The sequence below is a fragment of the Nicotiana sylvestris genome, chromosome 1 (genome assembly GCF_000393655.2).
Source record: "Nicotiana sylvestris chromosome 1, ASM39365v2, whole genome shotgun sequence".
NCBI classification, from domain to species: domain Eukaryota; kingdom Viridiplantae; phylum Streptophyta; class Magnoliopsida; order Solanales; family Solanaceae; genus Nicotiana; species Nicotiana sylvestris.
The window spans coordinates 10,798,217-10,813,849 of NC_091057.1; the positions used below are offsets into that span (position 1 = coordinate 10,798,217).

At 35.1% G+C, this 15,633-nt stretch overlaps 1 protein-coding gene and 1 pseudogene across 2 annotated transcripts; both read left to right on the top strand.

The window, feature by feature from the left end:
- The first annotated feature begins 1,213 nt into the window (after nucleotides 1-1,213).
- Nucleotides 1,214-6,458, top strand: LOC104241248 (ABC transporter G family member 1-like; annotated as a pseudogene).
- A 5,174-nt stretch (nucleotides 6,459-11,632) lies between these two features.
- LOC104241249 (receptor-like kinase TMK4) lies at nucleotides 11,633-15,352 on the top strand. 2 transcript variants are annotated; one of them, XM_009796178.2, is made up of 3 exons: nucleotides 11,817-11,906; nucleotides 12,394-14,069; nucleotides 14,526-15,352. In XM_009796178.2, the coding sequence occupies exons 2-3, from the start codon at nucleotides 12,470-12,472 to the stop codon at nucleotides 15,038-15,040; spliced, it is 2,115 nt and encodes a 704-aa protein (XP_009794480.1). In that variant the 5' UTR covers nucleotides 11,817-11,906; nucleotides 12,394-12,469; the 3' UTR covers nucleotides 15,041-15,352. The 2 variants fall into 2 exon arrangements, with proteins under 2 accessions (XP_009794479.1, XP_009794480.1); XM_009796177.2 differs by having other exon boundaries at nucleotides 11,633-14,069.
- Nucleotides 15,353-15,633: the final 281 nt, after the last annotated feature.

A 15,633-nucleotide genomic window follows, 5' to 3' on the forward strand; every position in this document is an offset into this window, starting at 1 on the left:
AAAATTTTCATATTACACATAACTTTTAGGTGGTCAAAATGAATTAAAGTTATAGATAGTTAAAACATGGACTACACTTTTATGATAGAAGTAAAGTTTTTAAGAAAATAATTATACAAATTCACGTACATACAATAGCTTAAATATTTAATTTGGAAGAAACGTGTATGGAACTTTTGCTTTATCAAATATATGTGTGCCTAATTTGTATGCCTAAATACAATAAGCAAATATATTATAAATGAATTGTTTGATTTATACAAGGTAAAAATTTAAGACAAAATTACTCTCATTGTCAGTTGGCCCAATATTTTAACAAAATTGGGCCTATATTTTTCCTTCTTACCCGGTATGGCCCAGTTTCTATAATGTTGAAAATTTATTTTCAACAATTAGCCACATTGCGCCGCCACTCTTTTTCTTTATGCAGAGAAAACTTTTCCATTTCCAAATTCTCTTTCAGATTTTCTCCCCACCCCACTTTCTCTTTCATTTTCAATCTCTTGCTCTTTCCCTCTCTCTTTCTCTCTCTAGCAAAATAGTCGAGTTCTTCTTCAGATTTCCTTGCTCCGTTCATTTGTATCTTCCTCTTCCACAAAATAATATTGTTGAACAATCCACACCAGATCTATCTTTTGTAGTCTTTTTCTTTTCGATTCAGTGCTCGCCTAAGCAGATTCCGACTTTCACATTAGAGGATCCTTTTATTCCCGTTTAAAGAAAAAGAAAATATTGAGTGGTTATTTCTTTTAATTCTTGTCTCTTATTCTAAGTTATGAAATCTCCTCTTTTTTTTTGGTAATTTTTCCTCCTTCTTCTTCTTCTTCTTCTTCTTCTTCTTCTTCTTCTTCTTTTTCTTCTTCTTCTTCCTCCTCTCGCTTTTAATGACTTCTGAAGGGAGGAAGAATGATGTATATGTTGTATATAACTATATATACTTTGTATAATCATGTATAACAATGTATATTTGTGTGTATTCTCATAGCTATATAGCATTATACATGATTATACACAAGTATACAAGATTATACATAATTATAACCATGTATATTTGTGTGTATTCTCATAGCTATAAAGAATTATACATGATTATACACAAGTATACAAGATTATACATAATTATACAACATAGATAATTGTAAAAAAATTGCCTTCAGATAGTGTGTATTATTATATATTTATGTATAATTAACGTATGACTATGTATAACAATGTATATAAGGTGTTTAGTGATGTAAATTTTTAGTTTTTTCAGTGAAATAAAAGGTTAAGAAAGTGGCCACCTGGTAGAAATATATCGTTTTTGGTTGGGTTAAAATCTGCAAATTTATAACCTGACATCTATGCTTAAATTTTTTTTAAATCCAATTTTCTTATGTATTAATCCGGAAGGAATGTCCCCATTTCATGCTAATGGGATGCTGAATGATGCTCAGTATATGACGCAGTGCCAGTCAGAGATGTTGTTTCTTGGGCGGCCATGTTAGCTGGAGCTCCTTCTAAGCAAAAATATACTAACTTTTTAATGTGGTCAAATCTGAGCCAGAGCTCAGTTAGTTTTGACGGGCATAAGTGCTCCAATAGACTAAAGGTAAGAATATTTTTGGGACCAAAATCACAGGAGAATGTAGTTGTTCTATTTTAAATAATCCAAGGGCAATTTTGACCTTTTCCCCTTTGCTTTATGTACCTGCTTCTGTCTGTTTAGCCTTGATCAAACAATTAAAGACTATGTTGCTCGGATTAGCTGTGTGTCCTATCCTTAAAAGGTAGGAGTAATGGACTTTTAAAGGATCCGACATGGGTGCGGCAACAATTTGGAGAGTTCGGGCAATATTGATTAAAGATTAGTTAGAACTAAGTAAGGTAATTGTAGCAATACAGGACTTAGGAGTAGCTGCTACCTTTTCCTCGTGATCAAGTGAAACAACCGTTGAGAAAAAGAGTGCGACGTCTAGATCTTTTAACATAAGAGAAACTCACAACAAACTTTAACAAGAAATTTACTCATTCCACATGGAAAAGAGACAGACTCGTTTTTCTTTCTTTTTCTGGACTAAAGTACTCTCAAACTTCCAACATATGGATCATTTCAGTCACTACTCCCATGCCAAACAAAGGACCAAAAGAAGTTGAATTGGGTGAAGCCAAACCACTAAATACTAATGGAGGAGTTTTCTTGACATGGGAAAATCTGTGCGTGAACAGTGGCGGCAAAGGAATTCTTCAAGGTTTGACAGGCTATGCAAGGCCTGGGGAGCTCTTGGCTATCATGGGTCCTTCTGGCTCTGGCAAATCAACACTTCTTGACGCAATAGCAGGTATTTTCTTCATTCCATTTTATGTGTCATAGTTTGACAGTTTAAGAATGTAAGTACTTTGGAATCTTGTGGTTTTAAATTAAAGACATGTATAACATATCGAAATTACCTGTTGAATCTTATGATGTCTGAAATAAAAACTTACTAAATATAGAAAAAAATATTCTTTTCTAAAACAGACTAAAAAGGAGAGTATGATGCTTAAATTGAAACAAAGTCAGTATTTCTGAAGCACCCCCACCTTAGCAAACTGCTGTTATTTAATTTTTATAAGTGTACTTTATGTGAGCAGGGAGATTAGGATCCAACATAACGCAGAGTGGAGATATTCTAATCAATGGCCGCAAACAGAGACTGGCATATGGAACCTCCGTAAGTAAAACTTCATCCTGTTTTGGAATAAATTACAGGGGGCTAACATCAAATAATCTCTAATTCTTGTCAAATACTCTACCAGCTGTGTATTATTTGTTGGAGATTTTCAAAAGGAGAAAGTGCTAGTGAGAAAGAAGAGGGAATTTCTCCCACACTGATTTTAAGCATACATTCCTTATACTTCATCCCATATGATGGCATTTGACTTAACACATAATTAATACTTATTAAATTGACTTATATATCATAATCGTGGAATATAAAAGTAACTGATGAAAAAATAGTTTAATAAAGAAAACATCACGTTTAACTTTAAATTCTGAATATATATATATATTCATCCTTGTTCCTTTTATTAAGCTCAACTCTTGTCATCATCATTACCAAAATAAAAGAAAGTGTAAGTAAAAAAAGATAATAATAAAACTTATTCCCAACTAGTAGGTATCACCTATATTAATTTTGCTCTTCCATTCTGTCCTATCTTTAGCTAAAGTCTGCATTGATTCCGAGGATTTCGAGACAACTTCCTTCCATGCGATTTTAGGTCTACCCCGTTCCCTTTTAACACCTTCCTCCACCATAGTTTCACACCTACGGACCGGTGCATCCGTAGGTCGACGCAGGAGATGACCAAACCATCTCAAGCGACCTTCTCTCATTTTATCCTCAAATGTGTGCTACTGCACCTTCTGGCGAATGCGTCCATTTTTTTTATCTAATCTAATCTTATGTGACCGCACATTCATCTTAGCAAATATTTCTGCAGTACTCATCTTATGGATATGTAGAATTTTAGCAGCCCACCATTCACTACAATATAACATAGTTGGTGTTATAGTTGTTCTATAAAACTTACCTTTCACCTTGGTAGGCATCCTTATATCGTATAACACCCCGTTAGCACTTATATATATGCATTGAATTCTTGAAGTTTCAAAAGGGTGTCAAATTTTTATATGTCCCAAAAGGAAAAGAGTTGTCATATAAATTGAACAGAAGAAGTACTAGCTTTTTAGGCCAATTATGAAAGTAGAAGAAAAATATATAGACAACTGATAAAACAATGATCTTCATCTGCCTTTCTTAAATATTTTGATCATTCTGCTATAGCGCTTAATATCTTTTGTAGGACGTTAGATTTTTGATCTTCTCTATGGTTGCATAGGATTCTAATCCCACATGTGCATAAGGTAATCATATTGTATCTCAGAAACATATTGACACAACTTTACTTGCACGTCAAAAAGAAACTGGCTGGAGCATATTACTTGTCTTGAAACAACTTCTATTTCCTTTAATTATTTACAGTATGCATCCGCATCTCTAAGTTTTTTCTAACAAAATTAGAGTTAATAGTAATAACATTTGATGCAATCAGGCCTATGTGACTCAAGATGATACTCTAATTGCAACACTAACAGTAAAGGAAGCCGTATACTATTCGGCTGAACTCCAACTCCCAAATTCCATGCCAAAATTAAAGAAAAAGGAAATAGCAGACATGACGATAAAGGAAATGGGGTTGCAAGATGCCATGGAAACAAGAATTGGAGGATGGAGCGGGAAAGGAATAAGTGGAGGACAGAAGAGGAGAGTCAGCATATGCTTGGAGCTTTTAACTCGCCCGAAACTTCTCTTCCTTGATGAACCAACTAGTGGACTTGATAGTGCAGCATCTTATTATGTCATGCAAAGAATTGCACGCCAATGCCAAGGGCGAACAATCATTTCCTCAATTCATCAACCTGGTGCTGAGGTTTTCGGTCTATTTCATTCTCTATGTCTTCTGTCTTCTGGTAGAACTGTGTATTTTGGCCCTGCTAGTGCAGCAACTGAGGTGAGCATATAATTAGTTTGAATTCTCTAAAATTATGACTCGCCTCCAAGTCAGTTGATTAGCCAAATTGATAACACTTCATGTGTAAATTAAATGATCGTACTGCAGTTTTTTGCATTGAGTGGTTTTCCTTGCCCGGCTCTCCAGAATCCCTCTGATCATTTTCTCAGAACAATAAACAGTGACTTTGATCAGGTAAGAATTGGGTTTTGATCTTTTTATCTACTATCAGTTATACTAATAGAAATAATATTGTTTCTCAAATGCACTAAATGAAACTCATGAATTAGCTATTTATGAATAATAGGACGACATAGAAGAAGGTTCAACTAGGAGGAAACCAACAGAAGAAATGATAAATATCCTGATAAAGTCGTACAAAGCGTCCAAGAAGTCCGAAGCAGTTGAAAGCCACGTTGCTGAAATCTGCAAACAGGTACAACATCTGAAAAAACTCTGTATGATTATATTGCTCAGGACCTCTCAACTTACTTCTTGAAATGCAACTTCAGTAAAGCTATTAGGAGAGGAAATAGAGAGATGTACTCATTAGTATTTTGTGCTTCCCGACCATCAAAATCATATACAGGAAGGTGAAGTGCTGGAGAAAAGAAGCCAGGCTGACTTCACAACACAAAGCCTTGTTTTGACAAAAAGGTCATTTGTGAATATGTCCCGTGATCTTGGCTAGTACTGGCTCCGACTAGCTGTTAATGTTACCTTAACTTTAGGTGTTGGCACCATCTACTATCATATTGGCTTTTCTATTGCTTCAATTCAGGTAATTGAGCGAGATACACATGACATTTCCTCCTCTACCTGATGTTTTAAACTGCCAAATTAAATTTACTCTGTTTTACATGGTGAAAATTAATAGGCAAGAGGTTCCATGATTATGTTTGTGTCTTCATTTATCACCTTTATGGCCATTGGTGGATTCCCCTCTTTTGTGGAAGATATGAAGGTATAATACATATGTTTTGCTTTAACAATTTCTTTTTTTATATCCTTCCTTCTCATGCTAATAATAGGTTTCTGAAAACTATGGAAAAAAAATAGGTATTTCAACTAGAACTACTAAATGGTCACTATGGCTCTGGTTCTTTTGTCATTGCAAACACACTGTCTGCTTTGCCATACTTGCTACTGCTATCTTTGATCCCAGGAGCCATTGCTTATTTCCTCACTGGGCTCCAAAATGGATTCGAGCATTTCGTCTACTTTGCTTTGGTCCTCTTTACCTGCATGATATTGGTTGAGAGCCTAATGATGATCGTAGCAAGCATCGTGCCTAATTACCTTATGGGGATAATAACAGGAGCAGGAATACAAGCCCTTATGATACTAAGTGGCGGATTCTTTCGATTACCAAATGATTTGCCTAAGCCATTCTGGAAGTACCCTCTACACTACATGGCATTTCATAAGTATGCTTATGAAGGGATGTTCAAGAACGAGTTTGAAGGGCTAAAAATTCGCGACGATCACCACAATAAGGGTGAAATTCAAATGATCAATGGGAACGACATTCTGAGAGATACATGGCAAATTAAGATGGATTATTCAAAGTGGATGGACCTTGTCATTTTACTCGGGATGGTAGTTTCGTACCGGATATTGTTCTTGCTCTTTATCAAGGTTGGTGAAAAGGTTAAGCCAGCTATAAGATCATTCATGTCTATCTCGCCTGACGAAATCAATTCTGCAGAAAGACCTTTGGATGAATTTGCTTCCTAATATATGTACATCTTTTGTTTTTTCGTACCAAAGCACGATTGTAAAACCGTAGGCTAGCTACCTATAGTTGCTTTCTTTTATATTCAAAGCTCATGATCTCCTATTGAAACTTATACTTTGAATAGTTAAAGACTCATGTAGAAGTATACTTGTCAGAAAAGTCATTTATACACCAACTTTTGGAAGTGTCATGTTTCTTTGTGTTATTATGTTATTTTATTAATTTATATTATAATATAAATCAAAGATTTATGGGGAAGTGTACAAACAATCATTCTTATTAGGACTATTATTTAGGGATTAGCTAGTACTTTGTCCTGAAAATTTGAACTAAAAATTTTAATTTCATGACAATTCAGGACATTTGTGTTCGGAAAAATTGAACTGAAAAATGAAATTTTGGACAAATTAGTTAATTCCTATATAGTAGGCCTTTAGAGTGGCTATCTAGTGAATGACACCAGATAGCCACTTTTAAGCATGTTATTTAAAATATATCTACAGTTTACAATGTATTTAAAGATTAGCCAATTCGCTCAAGGTTCAAACTTCAGGACATCGTATTCTAAAGTTCAAAAATTGTGTCCAGAAATTTGAATCTTATATAGTGAATTTTAAATTAGCAGGTCAAAAATTCAGCACACTTAGTCTTGAGTTTTAAATTAGTAGTGTAGATATTCAGGATACTTTGTCCTGAATTTCAAATTAGTAGCTCAAAATTTAGGACACTAAGTACTGAATTTCAAATTAACGGCTCAAAATTCATGTACAAATATTCAGATAATTAGTCTTGAAGTTTGGGATAATTGGTTAATCTTTAAATACATTGTAAATTATGAATATATTTAAATAATACGGTGTGGGATAATACTGGGTATTTTGTTGTATTTTAAATAGCAGACTTAACACTTTACATGTTTTGGGGCATAGACTTTAAAATGAATTTTAAATAACAAATACACTATTTAAGTAAAAACTACTGGGTTTGGTTCAACCCGTAGCTCGGCTTGTACCTTCGCCCCTGAGCACACATCATCCTTTTTTGCTGTTTAGACTTTTTCCACAAGTGGTGATTTTTAGAACAAATTGCCCTCTCCGGTTATGCTTGTTCATAGTTAGGGCCGGGCGGAGGTAGACGTCCAGAGGAGCTTGGTCAAATCAAGCAGCTTTTGCTAAAACAATATGCTTGTGTTAAAAGATTCCTTCTTACTTGAATGGGCAAGATCCCCACCCCACCCCACCCACCACCCACCCCCAACCAAGCCCCAAAAGAAATTCAAGAATGCATTAGAAGAGTTGTGGAGGAAAAGATTATAATTTTTCAACTTAGCGGACATTTGGACATAAGAATTGTAAAATTACGGAGAAAAAAAAATTCAAGTGAAAATGGTATTTAAAAATTAAATTTGTGTTTGGACATGAATATAATTTTGGTTGTTTTTGAATTTTTGCACGTGATCTGAAGTGAAAATTTTGAAAAACAACTGTTTGGAGTTTTTAAAATTTTTGAAAAATTCTAAAATTCATCTTCAAGTGAAAATTGAAAAATTTGTGGTCAAACATTAATTTCGGAAAAAAAGTGAATTTTTTTATGCCAAATGGGCCCTTACTTTAACATGTTTAGAGCATATGGATATTTATAAGTGAACTACAACATGTATATAGACCAGTAATCTAGTATATACGTCATGTCTGTCTTCTCCTTTTCCCAAGGTATATAATAAACTCACTAAATTAATTCTAGAGTCAAAACTTCAGCATGAAGTTCAGTTCTCTCGTTAAAATAGGATAAAAGGGACCTTTTAAAAAGTGGAAATTTTTCTAAATAATGCCCTTAAGAAAGGAACAAGTAAAAAGGAAATTTTGAAAAAAGAAAATTGAGTTGCCACTTGATGACAAAGATATAAATCCTATGAAGCTGTGATCATTAGTATAAATTCTTTATCAAAATATATATATATATAAGAACATTTTTTGCAAATAATTACAAACGCTCAAATCGACCACCAAAGGGTGACTATCAAGTCTTAATGTCCTAATTATCTTTTTTTTTGTGTGCGCTAATAAGTCTTAATTATTATTCATTAAAATCTGTTTATGATGAAAGTCGCTTGTACAGTAGACGTGGATTTAACGCTCGCTGTCTTTTTCTCATTTTCTTGAAAGGCATGACGAAATGATAACTTATTATTTATACTTGCGGCTTGTTTGGATTGTTACTATATGTTGTTTCATAATGTATCGTATTGTATTGTATTGTTTGATAAATAAAATATTTGGATAGATTGTATCGTTTGTCATCGTTTCATGATGTCACCCAGCAGTAATATGAAGAATAAACTTCGAACATTACTAAGAAAAAATAGGATACGGAATAGAATTATTATATAAAAAAATATGATAAAAGATAAAATATGATTATTTAATAATTAGGAAGAGCAATATGGGAGAAAAAGCAAGGAAACAACGTCATCACACCAAATTCGTCATTCCATAAAGTGATAATTTTCGTTGTTACGTAGTGACGAATTTAACGATACGATACAATAAAATTTAAGTAACAATCAAAATAAATATTGTATTTAAAGTAACAAACCGATATAATACCAATAGGTAACAATCATCCAAACAAACTGTTAGCTAAAGGTTTCAAGTCCGGATATAGTAATTAAGTTCTTTTCTTTAGAGAGGCTAATTCGAGCATGAACGGATCTAGCATTATAGACGTGTGTTGTTCATCTGAACTTATAAATTTAACTTAGACCTGGATTATTTGGGTAAAACTCACTGGAATTGTTGCAATTATTGAACTATAATCTCATAACTCAAATAAAGTATTCATAGAATTAAAATCTTGAATAAGCTTCTAAATTCGAGATTTAAAAATGAAGTTGTATGGGTCTAAATTTGACCGACCACGACCTGCGACGAAGTACGACAAATGATCGGACATCTTCAAGTCGACGTTCTGAGGGAGACGACCTTAGGGCAAAAGAATAGACTGTACGACCCTTGTAATAGTGTAAGCCCATTATGGGACATTAGGAATATTCCGTCGAATATTCCTTGTATTTTGTTTCTTACAATTTAGAAGAGTTTCTCTCTAGTATAAAAGGGCGACAGTAACCATGTAACAGGACATCTAAGCTCTGGGAAATCACTATTTGAGAACGAAAAGAAACTTATTGACGATCATCTCTCTACCTATTACTTCTTCTATAGTTTATTATACTCAGCTAAGATTTACCCCTTCATCTTTGATTGATTTGTTCAAAAAGGTTTTAATATCTTTTGAATCAAACAGAAGGCTTCTTGACAAAGAGGCTAAAATTAGCGACGCAAATTCAAATTAATCGAAACACTCAATACTCAAAGAAGACAAAAGAACAAACACCCAAACGGTCCTCTCCCTTCATCGAAAAGTTTAAATGGAAAACCAGGAAGTCCTTTTCATGAACTCCCACATCTCCCTTCTTAAAAAAAAAAAAAAAAAAAAAAAAGAGCAACCCGATACAAAATATTTTATATTCATGCAAGATTCAGGGAAATATCGCATTCAAAAAGGTAAATATAGGCAGCCTACTCTAATACAAGCATCTTCGATCTATTCCGTATTCTCACAGGGTTCGAAAAAAAGTCGCACCCAAAAAGATATAATGTAGGCAGCCTACCTTTATACAAACATCTTATATTCCATATTCACGCAAGGTTCGGGGAAGGATCGCACCCAAAAAAGTATAATATAGGCAGTTTACCTGATGCAAGCATCTTCTATTTCGTATTCACGCAAGATTCGGGCAGGGGCGGATTTAGGGGGCGGAAGGGTGTTCACCCGAACCCCCTTCGTCGAAAAATTATATTGTATATGTAAGGCAAAATCTGCTTTTTTACCTCTATATATTATGCTTTGAATCCCCTTGACACAACCAAAAACATAACTTGGTGGTCACGGGGGTTCAAAATCTTAATAAGGTCATTGATTCTATCCCCACTAGTTACAACTTTTGTAACTTTTTCTTTTTTTGAATCCTTTTGGCGGGAATCCTGCCTCAGCCACTGAATTCGGGGAAGGTTCGCACCAAAAAAAAATTATTGATAGCCTACCCTTATACAAACATCTTCTATTCCGTATTCATACAAGATTCGAAAAAAATTCTATCTAAAAAGATATAATATAGGCAGCCTACTCTTATGTATCTTTTATTTAATATTCATGCAAGTATTGAGAAGGTCGCACCTTTTGTTTTAAAAGGCAGAATTAAGACTCGTCCAGGACTCGCTCCGGGGCGGAGCACTCGTAAAACACCCCTGGACTTATATGTGGGGCTTGGTTCCGTGAGACTTACGCCTCGGCTATCGGGGCTTATGTCCCAGACACGCCCAACGTCCGGCGTACTGGCTCACCTAATAGAACTTTATGCAATTGTATGTAACTAACCGTGTAAATCTTCAAATTTTCTTAATAAATCATTGACCACTCAAAATTACTTTTTCCTAAGTATAAATTATTAAGTTAGGAGTATTGTCATAATTAAAATAAAAATTATTGTGTGTTATCCACTAAGATTGCTAGTTAATTTTAAATAGCTCTTTCATTTAAAAAGTATTTATTTATTAACTGTTGTTATGTCTTTACTATATAATAGTCCATAATTTTTTATAATTATTTTTCTAATTTTTTTTCACGTTTACGAGATACAATACTTGTTAATTGAATAGCTTAGTATTAGCTAGTAACTATGTACAAATAATTAGTTATCATATGGTGAATTATGTGTCACTTTATTAACTTGTTAAAATTTAAAAATGAATGATGCTTGAGAATCATATTTAAATTATGAATTATATTTTATATAAATTTTCTTTCAAATAGAAAGCATATTAAATAAAAGGAGTATTTTAAGAAAAATATCAAATTATAATGTCGAAATTCTTTCAAGATTCATTACTCCTTAAGAGATACATATAAAATGTCGTATCGAATACATTACTTTTGATGTTTGAGTTGTAACGACATTGCAACTATTTACATATTATGATATATGTCATACTTTTCGTATTATTCATAATTGAATTATAATTTATTAATATTTTAAATATATTATTTGTTATAATTTTGTGATTTTAATGTAATTTTATAATTATTGTTTATTTAATACTATCTTAAAATTCTTAAAATTAATAAAATTTAAAGATCCGTGGGATTTACGCCCTATGTCTCAGGGTTTACGCTTCGCCTCGTCAGAGATAAAACGTCTCGCCTCACGCGCGCCGTTTTTTAAAACATTGGTCGCACCCAAAAATATATAATATTGCCGGCCTACCCTGACGGGGACATCTTCTACGGCTGGAACATATCTCCCTTCTTCTTGACCAAAAAACCAAACACATTATTCAAGTAACAAACCACCTACCCACCATTACCCCCCACCCCCACAACCCCACATCTCCATTCTTCCTCTATTTATGCACCCACTACCCTAACATCCCAACCCCCTAACCATCAATGGCTTTCCACCACCACTACCTCATTCTCCACCTCCTCCTACTCTTAACTTCCCTTACCTTCACTTTCTCAGATGATGCTTCTGTTATGTCAAAACTTCTTTCATCTCTTTCTCCACCACCTTCTGGTTGGTCAACTTCTCAACCTTTCTGTTCTTGGAAAAATGTCAACTGTGATAAATCCTCTACTACTGTAACTTCCATTAATCTTGATTCGCAATCTGTTTCTGGTTCTTTACCTCCTGAACTTAACCAACTTTCCAATCTTAAAACTCTTTCTGTTCAAAACAACCAACTTTCTGGTCCTTTACCTTCTTTTTCAAACATGTCAAACTTAGCTGAAATTTTCTTGGACAATAATCAATTCACTTCTGTTCCTCAAGGTTTCCTTTTGGGGGTTCCAAATTTAGTAACTTTAAGTATTAGTGAAAATGGAAAACTCTCTCCTTGGCAAATTCCTACGTACTTAACTGAAAGTACAAATTTAGGGTCTTTTTATGCTAGTAATTCTAGTATTATTGGTGTTATTCCTGATTTTTTTGATTCTTTTCCTAATTTAATGAACTTGAGGTTGTCTTATAATAATCTTACTGGTTCTTTGCCTGCTTCTTTTAGGGGTTCTGAAATTAGGAATCTTTGGTTGAATAATCAGCTTAAAGGGTTATCAGGTACTATTAATGTCATTGAAAATATGACACAATTGTCTCAAGTTTGGTTACATGCTAATTCTTTTACTGGTAGTATACCTGATTTATCAAATTGTGAGAGTATATTTGATTTGCAATTAAGGGATAATCAGTTTACTGGTGTTGTTCCTGAGTCTGTTATGACTCTTCCCAAATTATTAAATATTACTTTGCAGAATAATAAGTTGCAGGGTCCAATGCCTCAGTTTAAAGATGGGGTTAAGTTTAATCTTGGAACTACAAATAGTTTTTGTAAAGATAGTCCTGGACCTTGTGATCCACAGGTTACTGCTCTTCTTGATGTAGCTAGTGGTTTTGGATATCCGGTTTCGTTGGCCGAGTCTTGGAAAGGAAACGATGCTTGTAAAGATTGGAGTTTTATTAGTTGTGATACAACAAGGAAGAATGTGACTGTTGCTAACTTAGGTAAGCGTGGGTTTTCGGGTACTATTTCGCCTGCTTTTGTGAAATTGACTTCTTTGAGGAACTTGTTTTTGAATGATAATAATCTTACTGGTACAATTCCGGAGAGCTTGACAACTTTGCCTAATTTACAAGTTCTTGATGTGTCTAATAACAATTTGTCTGGACCTATACCTTTGTTTCCGGCTAGTGTGAAATTTACTCATACTGGTAACTTATTTCTTGGGAAGAATATAAGTAGCGGTGGTGGAGGAAGTGGATCTGGAGGTTCCGGATCAAATTCTGGTAGTCCTGGTGAAAATTCGTCGGGAGGTTCAAAGAGACCTTCAGTTTCAGCTGGAATGATTGCCGGTGTTGTTATAGCTGCTGTTGTTTTCGTTTTAGTTGTGTTGTTTGTGTCTTACAAATGTTACATGAAGAGACGCCATAAGAGATTTGGAAGGGTTGAGACTCCGGAGAAAAGCAATGAAATGGTCAATGAAATGGTTAAGTCTACTGTCCCTAGTGTTGTGGGCGGTTCAAATGGATATACCGGAGTCCCTAGTGAGTTACAGAGTCAGAGCAGCGGTGATCATAGTGAGATACCAGTTTTTGAAGGCGGAAATATTGCCATTTCTATCCAAGTCCTTCGGCAAGTGACAAACAACTTCAGTGAAGAAAATATCTTGGGGAGAGGAGGGTTTGGAGTTGTTTATAAGGGCGAATTACACGATGGGACTAAGATCGCGGTGAAGAGGATGGAATCTGGGCCAATGGGTAATAAAGGAATGAATGAATTCCAAGCAGAAATTGCGGTTCTTACCAAAGTCAGGCATAGGCATTTGGTTGCTCTACTTGGTTCGTGTGTTAATGGAAATGAGAGGCTTTTGGTGTACGAGTATATGCCGCAAGGAACTTTGAGTCAGCATTTGTTTGAATGGCAAGAATTCGGCTACAAACCTCTTACTTGGAAAGAGAGGGTGACAATAGCGTTGGATGTGGCGAGAGGGGTTGAATACCTGCATAGCTTAGCTCAACAAAGTTTCATTCATAGAGATTTGAAACCCTCAAACATCCTTCTCGGAGATGACATGAGAGCCAAGGTTGCAGATTTTGGTTTGGTTAGGAACGCCCCTGATGGGAAATATTCTGTTGAGACCCGATTGGCTGGAACTTTTGGCTATCTTGCACCGGAATATGCGGGTAAGTGTTTCCGCGTCATGTCTCATTACATCTTTTTTATCTGAAAACTGATTTGCATGCCCCTGATCTAAAGCTGTAGATTTTAAGCAAAATTAAAAAGTATCCGGTCATCAGCATTCATAGACGTTGTTATCGTCATCACGTTAAAGACATAAGGATATAATGTTAGTAATAGTTAAGTGAGTTCCATACATAAATGCTGCTTTGTCATTAGTCCTAATTGGTAACCAGAACATGATTCTCGTCTTGACGCGAGTTCTACATCTAAAGACTCTCGTTGGCAGAGTAATGGCTTGTTGCTTGCATGTTTGTACTTGTTTTGTCTTGTATTCCACCACCTTTAATCTGTTGTTTGTATCTTAGGATATCTGTATGCTATTTTTACAAAAGATAATTTTCAATCTCATATGAATCAACACTCGAGTTATTCCACTAAACATCTCCTTTTTATTACAGCTACAGGACGAGTCACAACCAAAGTAGACGTTTATGCTTTCGGGGTTGTTTTGATGGAGATCATTACCGGAAGAAAAGCATTAGACGAGACCATGCCAGATGAGAGGTCTCATTTGGTAACATGGTTCCGCAGAGTCCTTATCAGCAAAGACAACCTACGAAAGGCTATTGACCCGATACTAGATCCTGATGATGAAACATATGAGAGTATTTCCAAAGTTGCTGAGTTGGCTGGCCACTGCACTGCTCGTGAACCTTTTCAGCGGCCTGATATGGGACATGCTGTAAACGTTCTTGGTCCCCTTGTCGAACAGTGGAAGCCTACAAGAAATGAAGATGACGATGGCTATGGCATTGACCTTGACATGAGTCTTCCTCAAGCCCTTCAAAGGTGGCAAGCTGATGAAGGAACTTCAAGAATGTTCGATGACGTCTCGATCAGTGACACACAGTCGAGCATACCCTCAAAACCTTCCGGATTTGCAGATACTTTCAATTCAACAGACTGCAGATAAAATTTTGGTAACAGGTCGAGCCATGCCACGCCTCGGATGGTTTTTATCCTATGTGGATCAACATACAGTATGCCAATTCATTTGATTAATTGGTTTCTTCTTCTCAATGTCATTTGCTTCTTATGTAGTTACATCACCTTTTGTAACAAAGTTATATTATAGTCTAGACTAGATGCAAGGTGTGATAACAGAAGGTTCAAGTCAGGTGAATGTAACTTTTTTCTTTTGCCTTTTTGGGAGACAGAAAATTGTATCAAATTCTTTCATATTATATGGTCAGTGTAAATAGAATTGAGCTTCATATTTTCTTTATACCTTATGTTACTCCAAGATTTGATTTAGTTTACACTATTAGCCAGCATGGTACTAATTAAGTCCTATGTTAATTCTGATCAGCCCGATGCACAAAGCATTCCGCATTCATGTAGGGTCTGGGAAAGGATCGTACTAAAAGGGGTGTAATGTAGCGGCCTATCTTGATGCAAGCATTAATGGATGATTTCACGGCTCGAACTCATGACCTATAGGTCACACTGAAACAACTTTACCATTGCTCTAAGGCTACCCTTCCTCCCATCTTAATTGAGATTAGT

Bases quoted from the DNA above. Each gene is read 5' to 3' on its own strand.
- LOC104241249 (XM_009796177.2), top strand. From the start codon at position 11,780: ATGGCTTTCCACCACCACTACCTCATTCTCCACCTCCTCCTACTCTTA. The intron at 14,070-14,525 runs GTAAGTGTTTCC...TTTTTATTACAG, and splicing joins TCTTGCACCGGAATATGCGG to CTACAGGACGAGTCACAACC.